The sequence below is a fragment of the Candida dubliniensis genome, chromosome 5, assembly GCF_000026945.1.
Source record: "Candida dubliniensis CD36 chromosome 5, complete sequence".
Classification (NCBI taxonomy): Eukaryota; Fungi; Ascomycota; class Pichiomycetes; order Serinales; family Debaryomycetaceae; genus Candida; species Candida dubliniensis.
The window spans coordinates 493,376-514,498 of NC_012864.1; the positions used below are offsets into that span (position 1 = coordinate 493,376).

The 21,123-nt window shown below is 37.7% G+C and overlaps 8 protein-coding genes across 8 annotated transcripts; 2 read left to right on the plus strand and 6 right to left on the minus strand. All coding sequences in view use genetic code 12, as the record gives it.

Moving 5' to 3' along the window:
* Positions 1-313: 313 nt before the first annotated feature.
* On the minus strand, positions 314-697 carry CD36_51930 (glucose and lipid-regulated protein, putative; the record flags this gene model as incomplete). The annotated part of the gene is made up of 1 exon (XM_002420453.1): positions 314-697. One exon carries the CDS (start codon positions 695-697, stop codon positions 314-316), a length of 384 nt encoding a protein of 127 aa, XP_002420498.1.
* A 6,519-nt stretch (positions 698-7,216) lies between these two features.
* Positions 7,217-7,600, plus strand: CD36_51940 (glucose and lipid-regulated protein, putative; the record flags this gene model as incomplete). Its single annotated transcript, XM_002420454.1, has 1 exon — positions 7,217-7,600. The coding sequence occupies one exon, from the start codon at positions 7,217-7,219 to the stop codon at positions 7,598-7,600; it is 384 nt and encodes a 127-aa protein (XP_002420499.1).
* A 451-nt stretch (positions 7,601-8,051) lies between these two features.
* Positions 8,052-10,544, minus strand: CD36_51950 (ATPase of the AAA family, putative; the record flags this gene model as incomplete). Its single annotated transcript, XM_002420455.1, has 1 exon — positions 8,052-10,544. One exon carries the CDS (start codon positions 10,542-10,544, stop codon positions 8,052-8,054), a length of 2,493 nt encoding a protein of 830 aa, XP_002420500.1.
* A 412-nt stretch (positions 10,545-10,956) lies between these two features.
* Positions 10,957-11,508, minus strand: CD36_51960 (the record flags this gene model as incomplete). The annotated part of the gene is made up of 1 exon (XM_002420456.1): positions 10,957-11,508. One exon carries the CDS (start codon positions 11,506-11,508, stop codon positions 10,957-10,959), a length of 552 nt encoding a protein of 183 aa, XP_002420501.1.
* Positions 11,509-11,716: 208 nt separating this feature from the next.
* CD36_51970 (origin recognition complex subunit, putative) lies at positions 11,717-13,399 on the minus strand (the record flags this gene model as incomplete). Its single annotated transcript, XM_002420457.1, has 1 exon — positions 11,717-13,399. The coding sequence occupies one exon, from the start codon at positions 13,397-13,399 to the stop codon at positions 11,717-11,719; it is 1,683 nt and encodes a 560-aa protein (XP_002420502.1).
* Positions 13,400-14,001: 602 nt separating this feature from the next.
* CD36_51980 (GTPase-activating protein, putative) lies at positions 14,002-16,014 on the plus strand (the record flags this gene model as incomplete). Its single annotated transcript, XM_002420458.1, has 1 exon — positions 14,002-16,014. The coding sequence occupies one exon, from the start codon at positions 14,002-14,004 to the stop codon at positions 16,012-16,014; it is 2,013 nt and encodes a 670-aa protein (XP_002420503.1).
* An 80-nt stretch (positions 16,015-16,094) lies between these two features.
* On the minus strand, positions 16,095-17,699 carry CD36_51990 (eukaryotic translation initiation factor 2 (eIF-2) subunit gamma, putative; the record flags this gene model as incomplete). The annotated part of the gene is made up of 1 exon (XM_002420459.1): positions 16,095-17,699. The coding sequence occupies one exon, from the start codon at positions 17,697-17,699 to the stop codon at positions 16,095-16,097; it is 1,605 nt and encodes a 534-aa protein (XP_002420504.1).
* Positions 17,700-17,883: 184 nt separating this feature from the next.
* CD36_52000 (zinc finger-containing transcription factor, putative) lies at positions 17,884-20,694 on the minus strand (the record flags this gene model as incomplete). The annotated part of the gene is made up of 1 exon (XM_002420460.1): positions 17,884-20,694. One exon carries the CDS (start codon positions 20,692-20,694, stop codon positions 17,884-17,886), a length of 2,811 nt encoding a protein of 936 aa, XP_002420505.1.
* Positions 20,695-21,123: the final 429 nt, after the last annotated feature.

Consider the following 21,123-nt stretch of genomic DNA (forward strand, 5'->3'; position numbering starts at 1 on the left):
GTTTTAGAACTACTAGTATAAATAACGAGTCCTAAAAGCAATAGAGTATTCGTCTTATCAAACGAGTAAACCAAACTCTAAAAATTGTTGAATTGTAGAGACGTATAAAACCTTACCAGGTCATCATATGTTTCCATTCGAGAGCTTTATAAGCGAATCATAACTGTTAGACCAAGCACTTTGGGCCCAAAATTTAAATTGTACCTACTAATTAGCTCAAAATTCAAGTAACACCCAACTGTCCTTTCAAAACAACATTAATTAGGATTTATATTAACTCACTGGATAGCTGAGTGTACGACACTATGTAGTTTTATTTTTTTGTACTATCAGCGCCGGTTTTAGCACCTTCTGTAGCACCGGTGACAACTCCACTCACGTATTCAGCAGCTTTTCCAATTTCAGTTTTGGCAACTTCAACATATTCTTGAGCTGTCTCAGCAAGGGTTTTGGTTTCCCCTTCTGCCTGTTCCGATTGCTTTTTCAAATCAGCTTTGGCATTATCGGCACCTTTTTGCACATTGTCTGCAACTGTTTGAGTAAAAGACTTTTGGTTATCTGGCACGTTTGAGCCGACAGCTTTGTCAATGGTACTTGTGACTTGTTCCTTGCCCTTTTCCAAAGTAGACTTGTTAGAGTCAGGGGTTATAGCTTCATTGATTTTAGTAGAAATGTTTTTTCTTCCAGCGTCAGACATTTTTCCAGTTTTCTAGGGGAGTTATGGTATTTGTTGAAAAGAAACAGTGGTCAAAGAATCTTCCTTCACCAGGGGAATTGACTCAATTTATAGTGTTTTTTGGGAGGGGTGGCCAAGGTTGCCATTCCTCGAAGATGTGTACTGTCAACCGCGGGGCAATTTATTTATGGTTGCTATTTTGCTTGTGGTATCGGATAGAAGTAGCAATTAATTTAAGCGCTGCACGGCAAATCGGGAATTTCTCGATGAAGTGAGGATGAAATATGATTAAATTGTGAATTACTTTACTCTCTAAACATCTCCAGATCAAGTGTCCCCACCTTCGTTATCCGCAATAACACTAGAGACCAATTTTTTTGGCAACAATTGAGGGTCCCAATGTGGGCGGATGCTACAATCATTTAGGGCAACATGCACCAGCTGGTGCTTTTGCGTCTTCTGTAGCACAAAAGTGTAGTCTGGCTCAATTTATTGCGAAACGTTACGTCTCGAGGTTTTTCACGTTTGAAGAGTTTGTCACAACGAAGGTTTCCCTTAGAGTAACACTAAAGACTGGATAGAATGTCTTAGACTTAATATTAAGATCATATAGTAAGTTAATTTCTCCAGAAAAGTAGAGGTGGCTGAGGAATTTTTTACCCATAAAAAATTTACAAAATTATTACGAAAATACTATACAACTTTGATACCATCTCACAATTAAGCTTGAAATATTGTTCTTCGCTCCTATCACTACTATGCCACTTATGCTGAGAAGAAGACACCGCAATAGCGGAACAAACCAATTTCGTAGTCTTATCCAAAACACACAATAGTAAGTAAAAGTCTCTGACCAGATTAACAACCAATCTGTCAATGCAAACAGTGACTTAACAGAACCTTCTAAAATACGTCGCTTACACAGCTGAGATGCAAAAAATGTGTATTTCAGACAAAACGAGATCGTAGACCACTACAGGTCTGTCTTAAAGCTAAGCTGCTAATTCCATCTCATTTTCTCTTTGGCTGGTATTTGGATGAATTTTGAGATAGCTGCAACAACTCAACCATCAAAACTAACTGAATTAACTGTATTCTCTCAATTAAAGGTTGACTCATCACACCTAAATCAAATCCGACAAGCCCAGCGATGTTCCTCGTGTGCAAATTCTCTGCATGTCGAGTCTGCTCATGCTTTCGTTCAGTTAAATGAGCTACACCAGACTGTGTGATTCACCACATTGAGTAATAAACAAGCATTACTCTTGTCAATGGCCTCTCCCTTACAAAATTTGCCCCAGCTGATACTATTGAGTCACACATCACACTCGTTTGCTAAACCGACCATTTGAATCCTAGCTTCTCGTGTACAAGTATTCATCAAACATATCTTTGCTTCTTTTCACTTCGTCTCAAAAAAGATACACCTTTGAAACACTCCCGAAGCTTCAGCTATTACCTCAATCACCCCTCATCTCCCTACCTCTTTATTCGCATAATATCTGTTTTATTACCTCTCTATCCCAGCAATACCATAGTATTTCTTGCACCCTATTTTAACTACTCGCAGACAACCGAGTTTACATCAATATGCTAAACATTCCTCTGCCACACCTCACACCACAAACTTCATGTCTTCCATAGTCATGCCTCTAAACTATCCCAGCGATGACAACAACATCTTGCCATCAACAATTGCTCCAAAGAAAAACGATACTATGTAGTATCGCGAAAACAAAAAACACGATGAAGCACTCTTGTAGAATCAGCCGTCACTACGTTACCACGCTAACCCATTCCAATCAAGTGAACATTAAACTAACTATACTGTGGATGAAATAATGTATTTTGCACCACCATTTCCCATTCCTCACACATACAAACTGATTTGCACTAAGTGAATATTGCAACCTTCCAAAAATTTGTTACTTACAATCTTCTGATTTCTCCCTGAAGTCCTCCTCAAGCTGACTCAACTCTGTTTAGGTACTTCGAACCTATACAATATGTAAATAACAGTACAGAGAAACGTGTCTATCTAAAAGTTCTTGCGTAAATTAAAACAAATTCATTTTGACTATTGTCAGTGCCAGCAACAACATATTGTAAAAATCATAAGTTAATCACGAGTTACCATACTATTTAGTTGACAAGTTCCTTTATTCCGAGAACATTGCTGACATAAAGAAATGCCTATAGCATCCGTTTTCATACCGCAACGACACCTCGAATTTTACTCATTTGTTATAGCATATTCTCTTTTGCACTATCAATCAATTTTCAACCGATACCTCAAAATACTGCTAATAACAGATTGAAGACAATTTGATCACACCATCATTTTGTCCCGAGAATTTGAAAAAGAATATAATTATCAACTTACCAATTCTAGTCCTGTCATTTCAAAGTACCAAACAAAGAATAGCAGCACAAAGAATAAGCATAAATTTGACATTGTCTCACAAGGCAATTGCACCAAAAATCAAATAACGAACTGCAAGAGTACTCCCATATCAAATCTGTAACCGAATCATCAGGATTTATTAGAACTACCCGATGCAATTACACTAACAAATAGAATTCTTTCCTGACTCAAAACTTATACACTACGAAGCTGTGAGACTTCTCACAGAATCTCAAATTTTAGTACTTTTCTCCAAAAGTTTTTACACAATAGAAACAAAATATACTCAATTTATCAAAAAATAGCTTATATAAACTTTTTTCTAATTCAATTTTTTCCATTTACCATGACACAATCTATATTGTCTCTATTCAAGAAACCACACTTAAATACAAACATCATCATGTATCTTCTGCGTAGAATAGACGCATTCATGTTGAACATAACATGAGCTCCAGTACCAACGAAAACGACTTCCTCATTATCTTAACAACATTTTACCTTAACAGTTAAAAACTTAAACAAAATAAATATCAAACTAATGCATGGTACAAACTCCTGTATTAAACATGGTTTCTCGACTACATTGGCAGTTTTCAAATGCAGAAGTGTAAAGGGAGTCGTAAGCTTCTTGAGTAATCATTTGGACAAACAAAGCCACCGCTAATATCACGTCTACACATATGACAGGGAGCTTCTAACAAGCACACTCTCCCGAGCCATACTAGGGGCCATTAGATAAACGTATACACACAGTGCATTTACTTAAGCAACGGTTAAATCTCATTTCAAGAAGATATGCTTGGGTAGGTCAGATACATTTTCTGACAGAGTAGATTTCAATTCTTCCCAGGATCCGATCGACATAAATTCGATTTCTCAGTGTTTGATTGCAATCCATTATCCAAGAACTTATTTTATTGACTAACCCTTTTCTCTCAGGAATATGTGCGTTAACATATATAGATTGCCCTGATTATTGACTTTAATAACTTGAACAAGAATGCCTTACTTATCATTTGATGATATTATACTGCAATCATTAGTCCTAAACCCATGAAAGTTTTATTGAAAATAGAGCTTGTCCCTGCAATCTGGTTAAGTCTTCTATTTATAGAGTCGTGATAACTCTGAGGCTATTATAATGTGTTACATAATTTTGATCCAATTTAATGATTCTACTTGGGACTAATTGGAATAAAGATTGTTTGGTGAATCTGGAATAGCATTTCACTTCAAGTAAATTAGAGAATATTTGGAATAGTTCTCTGGTAGTCTTAATAATTGTAGACAAGCAATCTGAGAACATTAAATGGTAGTAGCAGAACTAACTAACTTTTGAAGAAAATCACGTTCCCGAGCTGCTCTTTGGATGTAAGGCGAAAGCCAGGTTACGTACATGGTATCCACATTCTAAATGGAAAATGAGTGACTACAAGGAAATTCAATTCATAAGATCATTCGCAGATACTATTACGATATTGGTTTCTGTATTGACGAGCTGACAACGCGTGGAAAGTTTTTCATCATGCTGGCTTGTAGGTGTCGTTGAATCTGCAAATCTAAACGTGTGGAACAGCAGGAAATACAAAATTGGTTTTAGTTGCATTGTATATTTTAATATGAATTGTATGGTGATCCCGTTTAGAGTAGTACGAAAGTTTTTGAAGACCTGTTATGTGTTCATCCAGTTGTCTATAGGCTCACTTTTGTTCTCATGTTGGATGGTGGTCTCTCAAGTCGCTCATTAAAGGCATATATGTATGATAATTGGTTCCACAAGGCAGCTGAAACACTTAACAAAACACCTTCTTTACACAAGTGAGTTACTTACGTAAGGTAGGAGTTTGTAGTAATCTAGTTTGTATAGCTTTTGGTGTATTTGCATAGATCTCGAGGAGAGGCTTCTCACTAGAACATGTTGTCAGTGGAGCAATCTGTTAGGTGTTTAAATTTTTTGCAGTGGAGTAAGTTCTTATTACTATCTTTACGGTGAGGTTGTATAAATCACCTTTCGGCTTAGCAGAACCTAATCGCCATGCTTGTCCTTAATATATGTGTTGATGTGGTATTACGTGTGCATATCAGTGTAAGGATAGATATTTGCGTGTAGTTTAGAAGGTGTAAGAGGTCACATTTTGCATAATATCAAGTTGTGTTTAGTGTTTGGGATGATTTTGTTGGAGGTAGAAGCATATTTGAAGAGTGCAGTATTAAGCTTAGATTTAAAATTTGTGTTTATGAGGCGGATTTGAGTTTCATAGATTCCAAGGGCCCGTTGGATTGTTGTAATAATTGGTTGTGGGTTTTATTTGTATCTCGTTAATTGGGCGTGAAGAATATGGTTTTGAGCTGCTCTATGGATGAATCAGTAGGAGGTGTTTGGGCGATAACTGATTTATTTGGTTGTAGATGGAAAAGGCAATTATAATTATCGGTATGTCGTTTTCTTTGGAGCAATTGTTGATGGTAAGATGTTGTTGTCATCGCTGGGATAGTTTAGAGGCATGACTGTGGAAGACATGAAGATTGTGGTGTGAGGTGTGGCAGAGGAATGTTTAGCATATTGATGTAAACTCGTTTGTCAGCGAGTAGTTAAAATAGGGTGCAAGAAATACTATGGTATTGCTGGGATAGAGAGGTAATAAAACAGATATTATGCAAATAAAAAGAGGTAGGGAGATGAGGGGTGATTGAGGTAATAGCTGAAGCTTCGGGAGTGTTTCAAAGGTGTATCTTTTTTGAGACGAAGTGAAAAGAAGCGAAGATATGTTTGATGAATACTTGTACACGAGAAGCTAGGATTCAAATGGTCTGTTTAGCAAATGAGTGTGATGCGTGACTCAATAGTATCAGCTGGGGCAAATTTTGTAAGGGAGAGGCCATTGACAAGAGTAATGCTTGTTTATTACTCAATGTGGTGAATCACACAGTCTGGTGTAGCTCATTTAACTGAACGAAAGCATGAGCAGACTCAACATGCAGAGAATTTGCACACGAGGAACATCGCTGGGCTTGTCGGATTTGATTTAGGTGTGATGAGTCAACCTTTAATTGAGAGAATACAGTTAATTCAGTTAGTTTTGATGGTTGAGTTGTTGCAGCTATCTCAAAATTCATCCAAATACCAGCCAAAGAGAGAATGAGATGGAATTAGCAGCCTAGCTTTAAGACAGACCTGTAGTGATCTACGATCTCGTTTTGTCTGAAATACACATTTTTTGCTTCTCAGCTGTGTAAGCGACGTATTTTAGAAGGTTCTGTTAAGTCACTGTTTGCATTGACAGATTGGTTGTTAATCTGGTCAGAGACTTTTACTTACTATTGTGTGTTTTGGATAAGACTACGAAATTGGTTTGTTCCGCTATTGCGGTGTCTTCTTCTCAGCATAAGTGGCATAGTAGTGATAGGAGCGAAGAACAATATTTCAAGCTTAATTGTGAGATGGTATCAAAGTTGTATAGTATTTTCGTAATAATTTTGTAAATTTTTTATGGGTAAAAAATTCCTCAGCCACCTCTACTTTTCTGGAGAAATTAACTTACTATATGATCTTAATATTAAGTCTAAGACATTCTATCCAGTCTTTAGTGTTACTCTAAGGGAAACCTTCGTTGTGACAAACTCTTCAAACGTGAAAAACCTCGAGACGTAACGTTTCGCAATAAATTGAGCCAGACTACACTTTTGTGCTACAGAAGACGCAAAAGCACCAGCTGGTGCATGTTGCCCTAAATGATTGTAGCATCCGCCCACATTGGGACCCTCAATTGTTGCCAAAAAAATTGGTCTCTGGTGTTATTGCGGATAACGAAGGTGGGGATACTTGATCTGAAGATGTTTAGAGAGTACAGTAATTCACAATTTAATCATATTTCATCCTCACTTCATCGAGAAATTCCCGATTTGCCGTGCAGCGCTTAAATTAATTGCTACTTCTATCCGATACCACAAGCAAAATAGCAACCATAAATAAATTGCCCCGCGGTTGACAGTACACATCTTCGAGGAATGGCAACCTTGGCCACCCCTCCCAAAAAACACTATAAATTGAGTCAATTCCCCTGGTGAAGGGAGATTCTTTGACTACTGTTTCTTTTCAACAAATACCATAACTCCCATAGAAAACTGGAAAAATGTCTGACGCTGGAAGAAAAAACATTTCTACTAAAATCAATGAAGCTATAACCCCTGACTCTAACAAGTCTACTTTGGAAAAGGGCAAGGAACAAGTCACAAGTACCATTGACAAAGCTGTCGGCTCAAACGTGCCAGATAACCAAAAGTCTTTTACTCAAACAGTTGCAGACAATGTGCAAAAAGGTGCCGATAATGCCAAAGCTGATTTGAAAAAGCAATCGGAACAGGCAGAAGGGGAAACCAAAACCCTTGCTGAGACAGCTCAAGAATATGTTGAAGTTGCCAAAACTGAAATTGGAAAAGCTGCTGAATACGTGAGTGGAGTTGTCACCGGTGCTACAGAAGGTGCTAAAACCGGCGCTGATAGTACAAAAAAATAAAACTACATAGTGTCGTACACTCAGCTATCCAGTGAGTTAATATAATATCTAATAAGTAGATAAAGAGAATATAAAACTTAACGTAATTACAAATTTTCAGAACTGCTTGACATATGGTATCCGGACGTTGTATATGTTTTTCAAAACAGAGGACTTATCTATCTTGTTGGTATAGAAACCAGGTCCTGAAAGCTGAGGTGTTCAGATTGGTTGAACACGCATTCATTCCGTGCTTTATTTTGGTAGATATAATGAGAAATATCCAGCAAAAGTCCATGCAGAAACTTCTGCCCAGTTTAGCATCTAGATTAAGATTTGTAATGGAAGGTAAATTTGATACAAATATCAGGTATGTCAACAAGTCTATTATTTTAGTTAAACAGGTAACACTAATTACAGCAAATACTATTAATATATAATACACAAGAATATGAACAGTTGAATGTAAGACTTAATCCTTTTTTTCAGCTGTACTACCAACATCATCTGGCTCCTTGTCAGCGATTATGTTCCAGCCCAACTTTTTGTTTAGCTTTTCATAGCGCAATCTATCTCTGTCACTGACACTAGGCCTGATGGAAGAAAGAGCATGGTCAAAATCTTCAGCAGTAATAGAAATGTCGTCTCCACCTATCGAGTCTTCATAAAATCCAGAACTATCCAATTCCTGTATTTTTTGGTTTTGGAAAAACCTCTTTTTCAAAGCCCATACCCCTGCTTCTTTCACCAATGAAAACAAGTCTGCACCAGAGAAGTTACCACACCTGGGGTCTCTTGCAATTGCGTTCAAATCGACATTTTCGTTCAATGGACTATTGTTGGTGCGCACCAAAGTTTTCAAAATTTCCAATCTCTCTTCAGGAGTGGGTAATTCAATGTATAGAGTCTTATCAAGTCTACCCGGTCTTAGCATTGCGGGATCAATCATATCTGGTCTGTTGGTGGCCCCTATGACAAATACACCTTTTCTATCATTCAACCCATCCAATTCTGTTAATAAAGTATTAACAACTCTAGAGCTTGACTCTGACATCGACGTATCTCTGCGAGGAACCAACGCATCCAACTCATCAAAGAAAATAATACACGGTGTAGAGGCTCGAGCTCTTTGAAAAACCTGTCTTACTGCTTTTTCAGACTCCCCAACATATTTGTTCAATAATTCCGGTCCTTTTATCGAAATAAAGTTTGCACGGGATTCGTTAGCAACAGCTTTAGCCAACAATGTTTTCCCACAACCTGGAGGTCCCCACATCAAAACACCAGCTGGAGCAGCAATACCAACCTTCAAATACAACTCAGGCTTTTTGATTGGCTGTACTATACACATATGCAATTCCATTCTGATCTTGAAAAGCGCACCCACGTTTTGCCATGTGACATCTGGAATTGTTGCAAACCCTTCTCTTTTGGCACTGGGTTGGACGCTAGGAAGGGCATTCACAAAATCTTGATATTTGATAGCCAAAGGTGTCAACTGTTCTTGATTTAATGGGTCTGGGTGCATGTTTAAAAACTTTTTAATGGTTGACAACTTCTCAGCTTCCGATTTTTTCTCGAATTTTTTTATCATGTCTTCTTTACTTGCATCTAAATTTACTGGATCAACATCCATGGAATCATCCTTGGCCAGATGTGTTTCTTCTTGCAATTCGCTCATTGTTTCAAAAATTCGTTTAATTGCAGTTATACCTGCTGCAGTGACTAGGCTCTTGAGATCTGCACCAACATAACCCGGAGTCAATTTGGAGAGTTCTCTATAGTTGAAATACTCGCCATTTTCGAGTTTGATATTTTTCGTCATCGCTTTGAGAATAGAGATTCTCTGTTCTTCATTCGGCACATTCAAGCAAATTTCTCTGTCAAACCTGCCTGCTCGTCGAAGCGCTGAATCCAAGGAATCAGGCCTATTTGTTGCACCAATAACAACAACAGGTTTACCACCGGTTTTTTCTAAAGTTAGCTCATCCATTAGGGTTAACAATTGTGCCACTATTCTCTTTTCCATTTCCCTCTGGGCGCCTCCATCTCGTTTCGGTGTAATGGCATCAATTTCGTCCATAAATATTAGACAAGGAGCAATCTGTTTGGCTTCTTCAAATATCTCTCTTAGCTTTTTCTCTGATTCACCCGACATTCCTGAGACAACAGAGGGCGCAGAAATATTAATGAATGGTACTTTCAACTCACCAGCCAAAGCATTGGCAATGGTTGTCTTACCGCATCCCGGAGGACCGTACAAAAGTACACCTCTTGGGGGTTCTACTCCTGTAGAAGAGTATATCTCTGGATGCAAAATTGGGAGTCCAATGATTTCTAGCAACTGTGTTGTGACACTCTCCACCCCTCCTAAAGACGATAAATCTATATTAGGTGTCGAGTAGTCAATCTTTCTCTTTTGCTTTTTCAATTGGGTCCTTGCCAGATCTTTGGCCTTTCTTTTGCTTCCCTTAAGTAGGTCTGCACTATCTGTTTGCTGACTCTCTTCATTGTTTGCGCCATCAGATTCACCCTCAGTCTTCTCCTGGTTCCATAAAGAAACGACAGACTTGTTTATAGCATTCAGGTCTTTGACCTCCATCAATTCATTCTCATTCTCTTTGTCATAGTCAACTTCCGATTCCTCGCCATTGCCATTCTCACGATTTCCAAACTCTTCGGCCTCATCCTGACGAATGACTTTTAGACTGGCTGCGATGGACTTTTCAAGGTAATTCTTTTTCATTCTTTTCAACTGAAAATCTTTCATCTGTACGTAAGTCAACACCTGAGAAACAGTGAGATTGTGAGATGATGCCATGCAAGAAAATGGATCATGCTCTTCGTCTGTGGTAACTGTTCTCTTGTTTTCTTCTGTCTGTTCCTGGAGTAAATCATGGATCAAGTTGTAAATTTTTTGATCCAAAGATCCTGTAATAGATTTACTCTTTGACATAGCCTTCATATATGTAAGCCTTTGAACGCTGTCTGGGTCACTGGTTCTTAAATCCTTCACTTCGTGGTTTTTCCTTTTGTCACTGGTATTTTTTTTTTTTTTCAAATTTGTCTCTTCTCTCTTCGCAGGTTCCCGATCCTCGCAGATTTTCACGATTTAGATATGAACACAAAAGCAAAGTTGAACTGCAATCTTAGGAGAACAACACTAGACAACGATAGGCACAGGACTATTAAAGGTACAAATGACCATCTTTTCTGAAGTAATTTCTATGTGTATACTCATATCAGTACGACTGATTTGATTAAGAGAGCAACAAAGAAGACATACTATACTTAAAGCACAACATACTTATGAGACATCGTAATCTTGCTTTCGTTATCTTGGCTATATAACTAGGTACATAATAAAGTCTGCCAGCTTAGTACAGCTCCACATTATTATCGGTATCTGTGACCTTACAATTAGTGATGCGTATAATAATCAATGCGTTATCATCGTTCTCAATGTAATTTTTGACTTGAGTGTGATCAATCTTTGAATTATTCAAATGCAAAGACTTGTAGAAATCAAAATCCTTTCCATCTACAGTCTTGTCAAGAATTTTGGCCTCACCATCTAACATGACAGATACTCTGCTGAGCTCATTCCTATTGAAATTCGCAAGCAATTCATAAAGCGAGTTGCGTTTTGGTGAAGCCGATGATTCTTCCACGGACTGACCAGCTGTATTCTTCACAGAAATCCAATCGTGTATTAACAAGGAAACATTGGGATTCGACAACATATTTTCAAACTTTGTTGTTTTTCTTGGTGTAGAAACAATCACGAGGTTATCATCCCCCTGGCGGACAAACGTGTAATTCATCAAAGAAACATGGGGCTTGTTGTCTAAACACGTTGCCAAGTGTATAAATCTGCTAGAATTGAGCAAATTGAGAACCGATTCAGGTAAACTTTCCTTCTGAGACATGGAGTTTTGTATAATGTTGTAGAAGCAACAAGTTCTAAAAGTCGCAAGACGTCCTTTGGCTTTAAAGAAGAATGAACCCACAAAACTATTTACCGCCTCACACGACCACACCTTCTGATTATTGTGCACAAATTATTGGTTGATAATGATGTTACCATTGGGATAACGTGTATTTACAATCTCAAATACACCAAGAGCCAGCTATAACCTACAACCTAACAAATCTTTTGAACGCATGCTTGTCTTCTATGAAGTTGTTCAACTCATCGAGCGTGATATCTACCAACACCATTTGGTTTTCCTCTATAATCAAGTTTTTGTTGATATGGTAGCTGTAGGTGTTAGATTGAGCTTCAACAGTATCACCTTTAGGGTCCAATAATATCCCTAATTTGTACAACGTGCCCCAACTATTTAGCGACACCTTTCGGGATAAAACTCTTCTATCCACTTTGATGCTTGCCGCAATTCTGTTGTCTAAAGAGGCCGAACTGACAATTGCGTTACCAGTATTGAAGTCTTTGACCATCTCCTGATATTCTGTGTAGGCCAAGTTAAAATTTATAGTTTGAATTTCAAATTTCTCTATCCATCTTACACCAGCAATGACCAAAAGCAATTCTAAATCTGATAATGAAGTCACCAAATCCTGCACCCCGTTGCTACCGGCGCTGCGTAATTTGAAGTAGTCCTCCTCAATGTATGCATGATGTGCAGATAGCTTTGAAACTGGAACTCTACAAGCATTGTTGAACTTTCGATAATCTTTTACGGAGTGATAATTCCGAACAACCATGTTTCTAAGAAGGCTGTTCTTTTTACAGTACAATTGCTCAATATGCTCATTCCACAGAAGCCCATATTCTGGATTTTTCAATGTATTAATAGTGGAATCTTGCAACAAAAGTGATGCCTTGCAGTTATCCCAGAAGTTGTCTAATGAAGTTTCATGAACCAAAGAAATCACCCTTTGAGAAAATCTGCTACTAACTCTCTTCTCCAACGTTTCCTTCGTGGTAATTTTTGTCGTTAGACCCACAACACATATTGGAGTGGCGCTACTCTGCGAGATATCTAGCAAATTGTACAACAAGGTCTGTCTGTTGTCAACCGTGAACTTTTCAAATTCATCAATTACAAAAACCAACGGCATCCTTTCATCCCGCTCCCCTTTATGGCTAGTCAATACACTTAATATATTGGAAAAAGTGTCATTTATTGACTTTTTTTCAAAACTTGCATACCCGATCTTCTCATTTGTTAATCCCATCGGTTCAGAACCATCGTCACCAACGTCTTTCTTCACGTTGATATCCAACTGTCTTGCTATTTCTCGAAGAGCGGAACTATCATCTGTTTGAACTGAGGAATTCAAATATATAGAAATAAACTCACCGTTGTAATTGCGGTCTAACTCTTTCAAGGCACTCTTGACAATCGTTGTTTTTCCACTAGATCTAGGCCCCACCATTAAAACCGAATGGCTTTCCTTGTCTCTGATAGTTCGTTCAAATATTGAATAAATCTCAGTATATTTTTCAGATACAGATGGAGTTGATGAAAATATTTCAAAATTTCCATTTAGTTGATCAAGCAATTGGGTTTTCACAATTTCAATATCATCTTCTGAGGTTTCTGGTAGGGGTTTGGCAAGATCAGTGGCAATTTTGGAATATCCAGTTTTATTTAAGGGGTCGTCTGGACTTGTATCCACACCACTACTACCAGCCACCACCGATACTTTTTTGCTTCTTTTATTAGTAACATACAGATTCAGAGAATTTGTTGCTAACTCCCCCAGCTCTTCATTATCTATTTTCCGTTTAGGCAAATATCTAATCGATCGAAATTCGCCTTCAAAATCATCCTCCAAATGGTCTTGTGAACTCATCAAAATCTGAATCAGCGATAGTCTGATTTTCGAGCCAGTTTTTTCAGAAAATTCTTTTTTTTTACCTTCTACCAAGTTGCGATATTTGCCAAAAACCTTAATTTGAAAGTGATTTATGACTTCCTCAAAAAGATGTTAAACTTGTTATATTTTGGTAAAACAAAAAGATCTGGTTAAGTAAACTGAGTGTTTCATAATTTAAAACTCAAACATGACGGGAAAGAAACAAAAAAAAAAAAATAATGTTAAAAACAATCTAAGCCAGAGATGACCAAATTACACGTCCGCGATTCTCACACTCACAACCCGCATAATAGAAGTGACATGGATCTGATGAGGTTTCCTAGTTTGAAATTCTGAAACACTTCACTAGATGCAAAAAAAAAAAAAAAAAAAAGAAAAACACCAGAGACTTGTAATATCTTCAATTATCATTTCAATACTAACACCATGATGAAACAATATCTTTACAAACCGAAACATAAAATATTACCTTAAGTACTTTTGAATTTCTCCTTTGAAGTTGGTTTTCGCTATGGGAAATACTTTTATATGTTTTTTTTTACAATTGGTTAGTTACGGATTCAATTATCACGATAAATATGTCCCAGAGTAATATGGAGTTAAACGATGAGTCACAAAAACGTACGAAAAAACTGATCTTGTCTGCCTCGTTATCCTCAAGGAGGGAAAAGTCCCAAGGGTTGATTACGGAGTTGGGATGTTCCCCATCAAAGATTTCTGTTTTACATGAAGCAACCCATCATAAGTTTAGTCGAACTAGCAGTGGTAGGATTTTTGAAAAAGATATAAAAGATATATTCTCATTGTTGGTTATATCACTCAGGTTGGAAAGAGATGGTTCAACCAATTACTTGTTCAATTCTCCGCCTATAATCAAGTTTCACAAACCGCTAAGGAAAAACTACCCATATTCTTTTAGTTTAGAATCAGCTATTGAGAAAATGAAAGATTTACAACTAGACATTGAACTGGTTAATACAGTTACCTGTATTTCATACAGCTTTAATTCAGAAGTAAGCTTAGCGTTGATTGAGCTGTTTTACAAAGGTAGATTGTTGCATTCTCCTGCTGATAGAACAAGAGGAAAACCTAAGTCCAATGTAGCTTTACAACCAACCCCCAAAGGAATAGCTATTGTCCAAGAATTTTGTGAAAGAATTGGTATGGAGAGGGAAGCATTTCCTGAAGTTCTATTGTCGCATGATTTCAATACTATGGAATTGTTCAACTTTGATAGAGATTCTAGAAGCGACAGTATTCTCTATTCAGAATATTTACTTTATCTATTGTTTAATATAATGATGGGGCCGGAACCAAATGTATGGACCCCTTCAAACACACAGGACGCATTGCCAAGTTGGAATTTTTCAGACACTGAAAGCTTTGATAAACTATACGAGGTATTTAGCAATTCTAAAGACACCAAGAATGTGAAGGGAAACAACAAAAACGCTTCGGAATTTGAGGGATTCAACTTTGGAGACTATCAGTATATCTCGAAAGCACGTCAAAGCTCAGAAATACATTCGTTTACTGATCACAGAGAAATAGCAAGCAGCCCATTTCACCACAGATATTTTACTAATCCAGAATCAGATGCTCATTCGCAATATTACGTGTCTTCTGTTGGTGTTCGGTTATTGAAAGACAAAATCGTTTTGGCTGCGCTGAATAAAAGCGTTACCGTTGACTATTGCATCAGTGGTAAGGCAGTATGTCAATGGATTCTAGATTGCACGGATATCATAAACCCCAACCATGCCATCGAACTAGCCCGATTACTTGTCAAACACAACTTAATCAAGCCAATTTCGTTGTCTGGCAATCACAGTTTCTCCAGAGATGCCTATTATCAATTGTCAACCTTGGGTCTAGCACTATCTCTGTGGGACTTTCTGGAAAGGAATTTACAGGACAGCTCTTGTTTTCAAACTGGAACCAAAATATTACGACTAACTAACAATGCTACATTGGAGAATATTTTGAATGATCCGGGAATGCGCCTACAGTTTCGGAAACATTTGATTAAAGATCATTGTGCTGAAAATTTAGAAGCATATATTCAACTAACACAATTTGAAGAAAAGTACAAAGCTTGGGAGAATTTGAGTGATATCATCGACAACCAAAATCACAGCTGTAAGCCAGTAAGTTGCTCGGATGTAAACAGACGATTAAAGAATTTACAAACTACCTGTATGTCTTTTGCCTTTCAAATTTTCCACACTTATTTGAGTATCGATTCTCCCAAGATTGTGAATATTGATTTCAGACTAAGATCGAAGATTACAACATTAATGATCGGGGATTCAGGAGCAAAAGTCAATGGTGATAACGAGTCGATAATTTTTTTAAAAACTCCTACTGAAGATTTTGCTTTGGGGTCGTCAGTGTTGGAAGAAACAGCAGATTCTGCTTCGAGATCTCATGTCGATGGAAAACTTTTGGCACCAGATAACAGTTTTAGAAAGATTGCAAATCTGTTGCTACAAATCAAGTTTCAAATTTACCACCTTATGAAAGTCGATTCTATCCCAAAGTTTTTGGAAACATTAGGTATAACAAGCAACAAGAGAATCACTACCTTTTAGCATTGTATTTATTTTACTTATATATTCGAATATATAAATGCAATAACTAATCTACAAATGTATGCTTGGTTTTCCCTGTTTTAAGAAATTGGTTCTAATGCGGTACCTTTCTTGATAGTGGCCCAACCAATCAAACGCCAATGTTTTTCAATACGTCTAGACAAGGCAATTTTTTCATTGATTTCTGTACAAGCTGGTGTAGTCAATTGTAAACGAGCCATATCTGCTTTAACGGCAACCACTCTAGCACCAGTTGCAGTAGAACCAATATTCACCATCAACACTTCTGATTGTTCCAACTTACGAACTTTAGCACCTTGCTTTTGACCTTCAGTTTTGACACCCAACAATCTTCTTAATAGGAAATAGTTTATTTCAATATCAGTGTAAATAGAAGGCAAATTTCCTTTCGCACCAACAACTTGACCAACTAATCTATCGGCCCTACACAATGTAGGATCAACTTTAGTACCAACACCAATCAAACCACCAGGAACAGCAAATTTCAAATCGTTATGCTCGGCAAACAAGGAAACCACATTTGAAAATATAGGCTTACATTGAATCTTTCCTTGATCATCTTTAGTGACAATACCAGGTCTAATCTCGATTTCATCACCAATCTTAAAAACACCAGTCAAAATAGAACCACCTGCGACACCCCCTTTCAATTCGTCAACATCCGCACCAGGCTTGTTCACATCAAAAGATCTAATAACGATCAATCTTGGTGAAGCAGTAAAGTCTCTCATTGGCACAGGTATGTAGTTCACAATAAATTGATTTACAGCATCAATGTTGTATTTCAATTGCGCAGAAATAGGCACAATTGGGGCGTTATCAGCAATTGTGCCTCTGATGAACTGAATAATGGATTTTTCATGTTCCAAAGCTGATTCTTCTCTCATCAAATCAACTTTATTCTGCAAAATAATGACATGTTTCAATTTCATAATTTCAATGGCAGCCAAATGCTCAGAAGTTTGAGGTTGTGGACAGCTTTCATTACCAGCAATCAACAACAAGGCGGCATCCATCACAGCCGCACCTGACAACATAGTACTCATCAAAATATCATGTCCTGGACAATCAACAAAAGAAACGTGTCTTAACAATTTGTAACGGCCATCGCATCCAGCTCTTTGACATTTTGGTCTTATTTCCTTATCTGATTTGAATGATCTGTAACAGTCTGGTTCTGGACACTCTGGGTTGTCACATTTGTAAATCTTGGCATTTGCATAACCTAACTTGATGGTAATGTTTCTTTCCAATTCATCCTTGAAACGAACGGTCTGAACACCGGAAATAGCTCTGACAACAGTAGACTTCCCATGGGCGACATGACCAATGGTACCAATATTAATGGTGGCTTGTCTATTGATAATTTCGGGAGATAAAGGTGTCAACTCACTGAAATCTGGGTTTTCTGGTTGTTCGGGTAATCCACCACCTTCCTCAAACTCCTTTCTGGCTATTTCCTCTGCATTTTCTTCGTCTTCATCCAATCCAGTAAATGCAACTGATTTTTTGCCTTTGGCTGAGTCTTCATTTATTTGCGATGACTCATGGTCTGCGGCTTGTAACTCGTTATCACTTTCTATTTGGTAGTCTTCTTCGGGTTCCTCTATAGTACTCCCAATAACAATATCAGGAGTAGCGTTTTCTATATCGTCGTATGACATGCCTAAGTGTTGTATTACTCAGAATTTGATGAAATGAAAAATTTTCACCTTTTTTTTTTTTTTTTTTTCTACTTTACCAATGTTTGATTTCGCATACAAAAAAATATCTACATAGTACAATACTTTGGAAAAAAGTTTTCCTGATCTTTTTTTCTTTGGCCATTTTGTGCCGATTAACACGACATCAACTTGCATGAAAACCAAAGTCGTTCATAACACTATCAACATCTTTCCAAAGCATATCGTGATCAAAATTATCGATATCTAGGTTCTCCAAGCCAAGCTGTATAGGTGATTCATTGAATGCAAAGGCAGAGAACTGCAGCAAAGGTACTTCGCTAGCATTTTGTGCTGACTGATAACTGCGGTTATCCAGTTGTTGTGGTTGCTGTTGAAATTGCAAAAATTGAGGCGTTTGCTTAGACGAAGGATACGGCAGCTGTTGCTTTTCAACATGAGTTGGGTTGTATGTTTGAGTCTTTATCTGATGATTGTTAATTCTGTTGGAATTTGGAGTGCTAACATCTGATTTCATAAGCGGTGAAGAATCCGTGGACGAGTTCACAACTTTAAATATCGAACTCCTCTTGGATGCACCAATAGATATTGGCTCTGGGTCCAAAGGAATTGTTCTAATAATTTTTCTAGTTTTCGATTCAGCGTCCATATTGTTGGATAATGTTCTTGCTTTGCGAACTCTACTTGAGGTAGTACTGTTAGGTGTGGATTTTTGACTACCATTATGCAATGAACCATTTTTGTCATCTTCAGAATGTACAGTCTTCTCATTATCCATATCTGTGGGCTCCTCATCTTCTTCTAGTGACTCTTCGATTGCTTCTTCATCGTCAGCCGGGTGGTTCTCATCGGTTTTCGTAGTTAATTTTGTGATTCCAACCTGGGCTCTCAATAATTTCAAACAATCAAAAAAAACTGAAGCAGACATTCTATTTCTGATATCAATACTCAATGAATTTGTTTTGTTGGCATCCAACGTTCTGAAAAGTTGCCACATGTTTCGTGTAATTCCACTGGATCTATACGCCATATCGTGCTTCAAAATTGATGCACTTGCAGTGAAAGCTATTACCGACTCATAGCTTTGTTTTCCTGTTCCCACATCAATAAACTTTTTCAAGCTAGAGTGTATTAGTTTGCCTATTATACATCCAGCCTGCCAAAGGTTTAATAAATACACTCCTGGTAAATACTTTACAAACTTTTTGTCATTAGCTTGGCACTCTGACGTATGGTTGATGAATGATATGGCTGCATTGTATAACCTGATTAAGCCCTTTTGTAACTCAAATTGAGCTATTCTCACCGTATCCATGAAATAGTAGCTGAGCAAATGTACCCTCGTTGACAAAATTTCAAATACACGGAATCTTCTATCACTGGGTTGCAACATTTCATTCTTCAAAGTTATTTCTATGTTGTCTAATCTTTTCAGTAGCAACTTTAAAAGAGGTAGTCTTTCGCTAGCATCTATTAGCCCACAAGGATCCATGGGGTTTGAATTTAATGCCTTTGCCATTTGGTCTTCAAACTGAGCGATCTCCATCATTAATTGCAAATTTCGGGGTATTCTTATGGTGCTACCAGGCTGATTGTAAAACCACATTGAAGAATCGAATTGAGTACAGGCTGGGAACCCAAATGCTGTAGCTATAGTTTGAGATGCAATGTTGCAAAATATCCAAGTTTTGAGTTGTTCATGAGTCATTGCCAATTGTTGTTGCGTTCTCTCGTCTTTGTTCATCTCACTAGTATTGACTAATGTCGGCGTATGAAGGCCAATCCTGATGGCCTGTAGGAAAGCTGTTCCAACTGTGTTATAGGAAGAATCAGCGCTCAAGGACGAAGTGATTGGTGGCCAGTATGAATATAATAAAAATGCCTGCACTGAGTAAACTGAACTCACATTGTAAATTGGCTCATCTTCTTCTATAGGGTTATATCTTGTAATCGGAGATATCATAATCTCTGCTAGTATTCCTTTCACAACTGGCGATAGACGTACCAACAAAGACTTTGACGAATTATCTGGGAACCTTCTTAAGGAAACAAACATGATTACCCAAAATAATGCTGGACATAATCTGTAAATCCTCTCAGGACCTAGTGACACATCGACTACCGGTAATATCGGATGATATCTCTCAAAATACTCTAAGTAAAGCTTCTTTATCGTCTCTGGCATGAGTGAAATGTCATCAACAGATTTCTCCTCACAGATAAGTGAGCTTTCCGGCAATTGCACTTGGTTTTCATGCAGTGCTGCCGGTATTTGATGAAGAATGTTTGATTCCACTTGTCTTGTGATTGACGGCGTGTTAGGAAGAGACTGACTAGTTTCCGAAGAGTTGAGCGATTGAAACTGATAAGGTGGAATTTGTGTACTTTTGGCAAGGCTTTGTTGTGGGTATGCAGTTTCTGCTACTATTGTTGAATGACGTGGTAAATCGATATTACTAATACTTTTAGTTACCCCCGCATCTGCTGCAATACCACGAGATGAATCACACAGGGTGCCGGGTTCAATTTTGACTTTGATCTGCAGAGTTTCTTCTTGAGGATTTGTATCAGGTGAGGCGGAAGACAAAGAAGGAAATTTGGACAACAATTCGGCTGCCTGTGTATTAGTCAAAGTCTTTTTCAACTCCTCAAATTCTTTTTCAATTTGTGCTATACGTGCCCTTTTGTAAGTTCTTTTGTAATCGGATTTCACATCACATTGTAGTCCTTTTTTTGCACATCTGGTGCAGGGATCAGGCTGTTTTTCAAACGCATCGCAGCGGGATTTCTGTTGTCGGCATTCAACGCATGCCATTTTCTTAGACCTGGAAGATTTTCGACCAGTTGTTGTCGAGGGTGACGGGGTGCTTGTTGCACTATTATAATCGGATGCTGGTTGGTGATTCAAAGGTGTTTGAGACAAAGACTGGTTGGCCGGAATGCTGGTTCGGTTGGGGAGACGAAATTCTTGTGACATATTGCTCGCAATATGAACAAGGTTATCCAATGAGCTTTTCCCGCTATTCTGACTACTCGTAACGTTATTGTTCATGTAAGATTGCACTGGTTGCTGTTGTTTTGGAAAGTCCTTTCTTTTTTGGTGGTCTGTTATTGTTTTTAATAATCAGAGCTGAGATGTTTAAATTTTTTTTTTTTTTTTTTTTTTTTTCAGTTTAATTGTCTGTTTTAGTTTAATCTGCATGGTGCATGTTTTTTCTGAGACGTAGATATTCTCCCCAAAAGATGAGATGATGATCGCTCGATCCCATTTTCAATTTGTAAAGTGCCATTGTATATGGTTTTCTACTTTGTGGGTTCGTATCAGCTCAGAGGACAGCTATATTGGCTGCATAGTAGACTAGAGAGACATCAGAAAAGATCACCTTTAATAAACACTTACACCTCT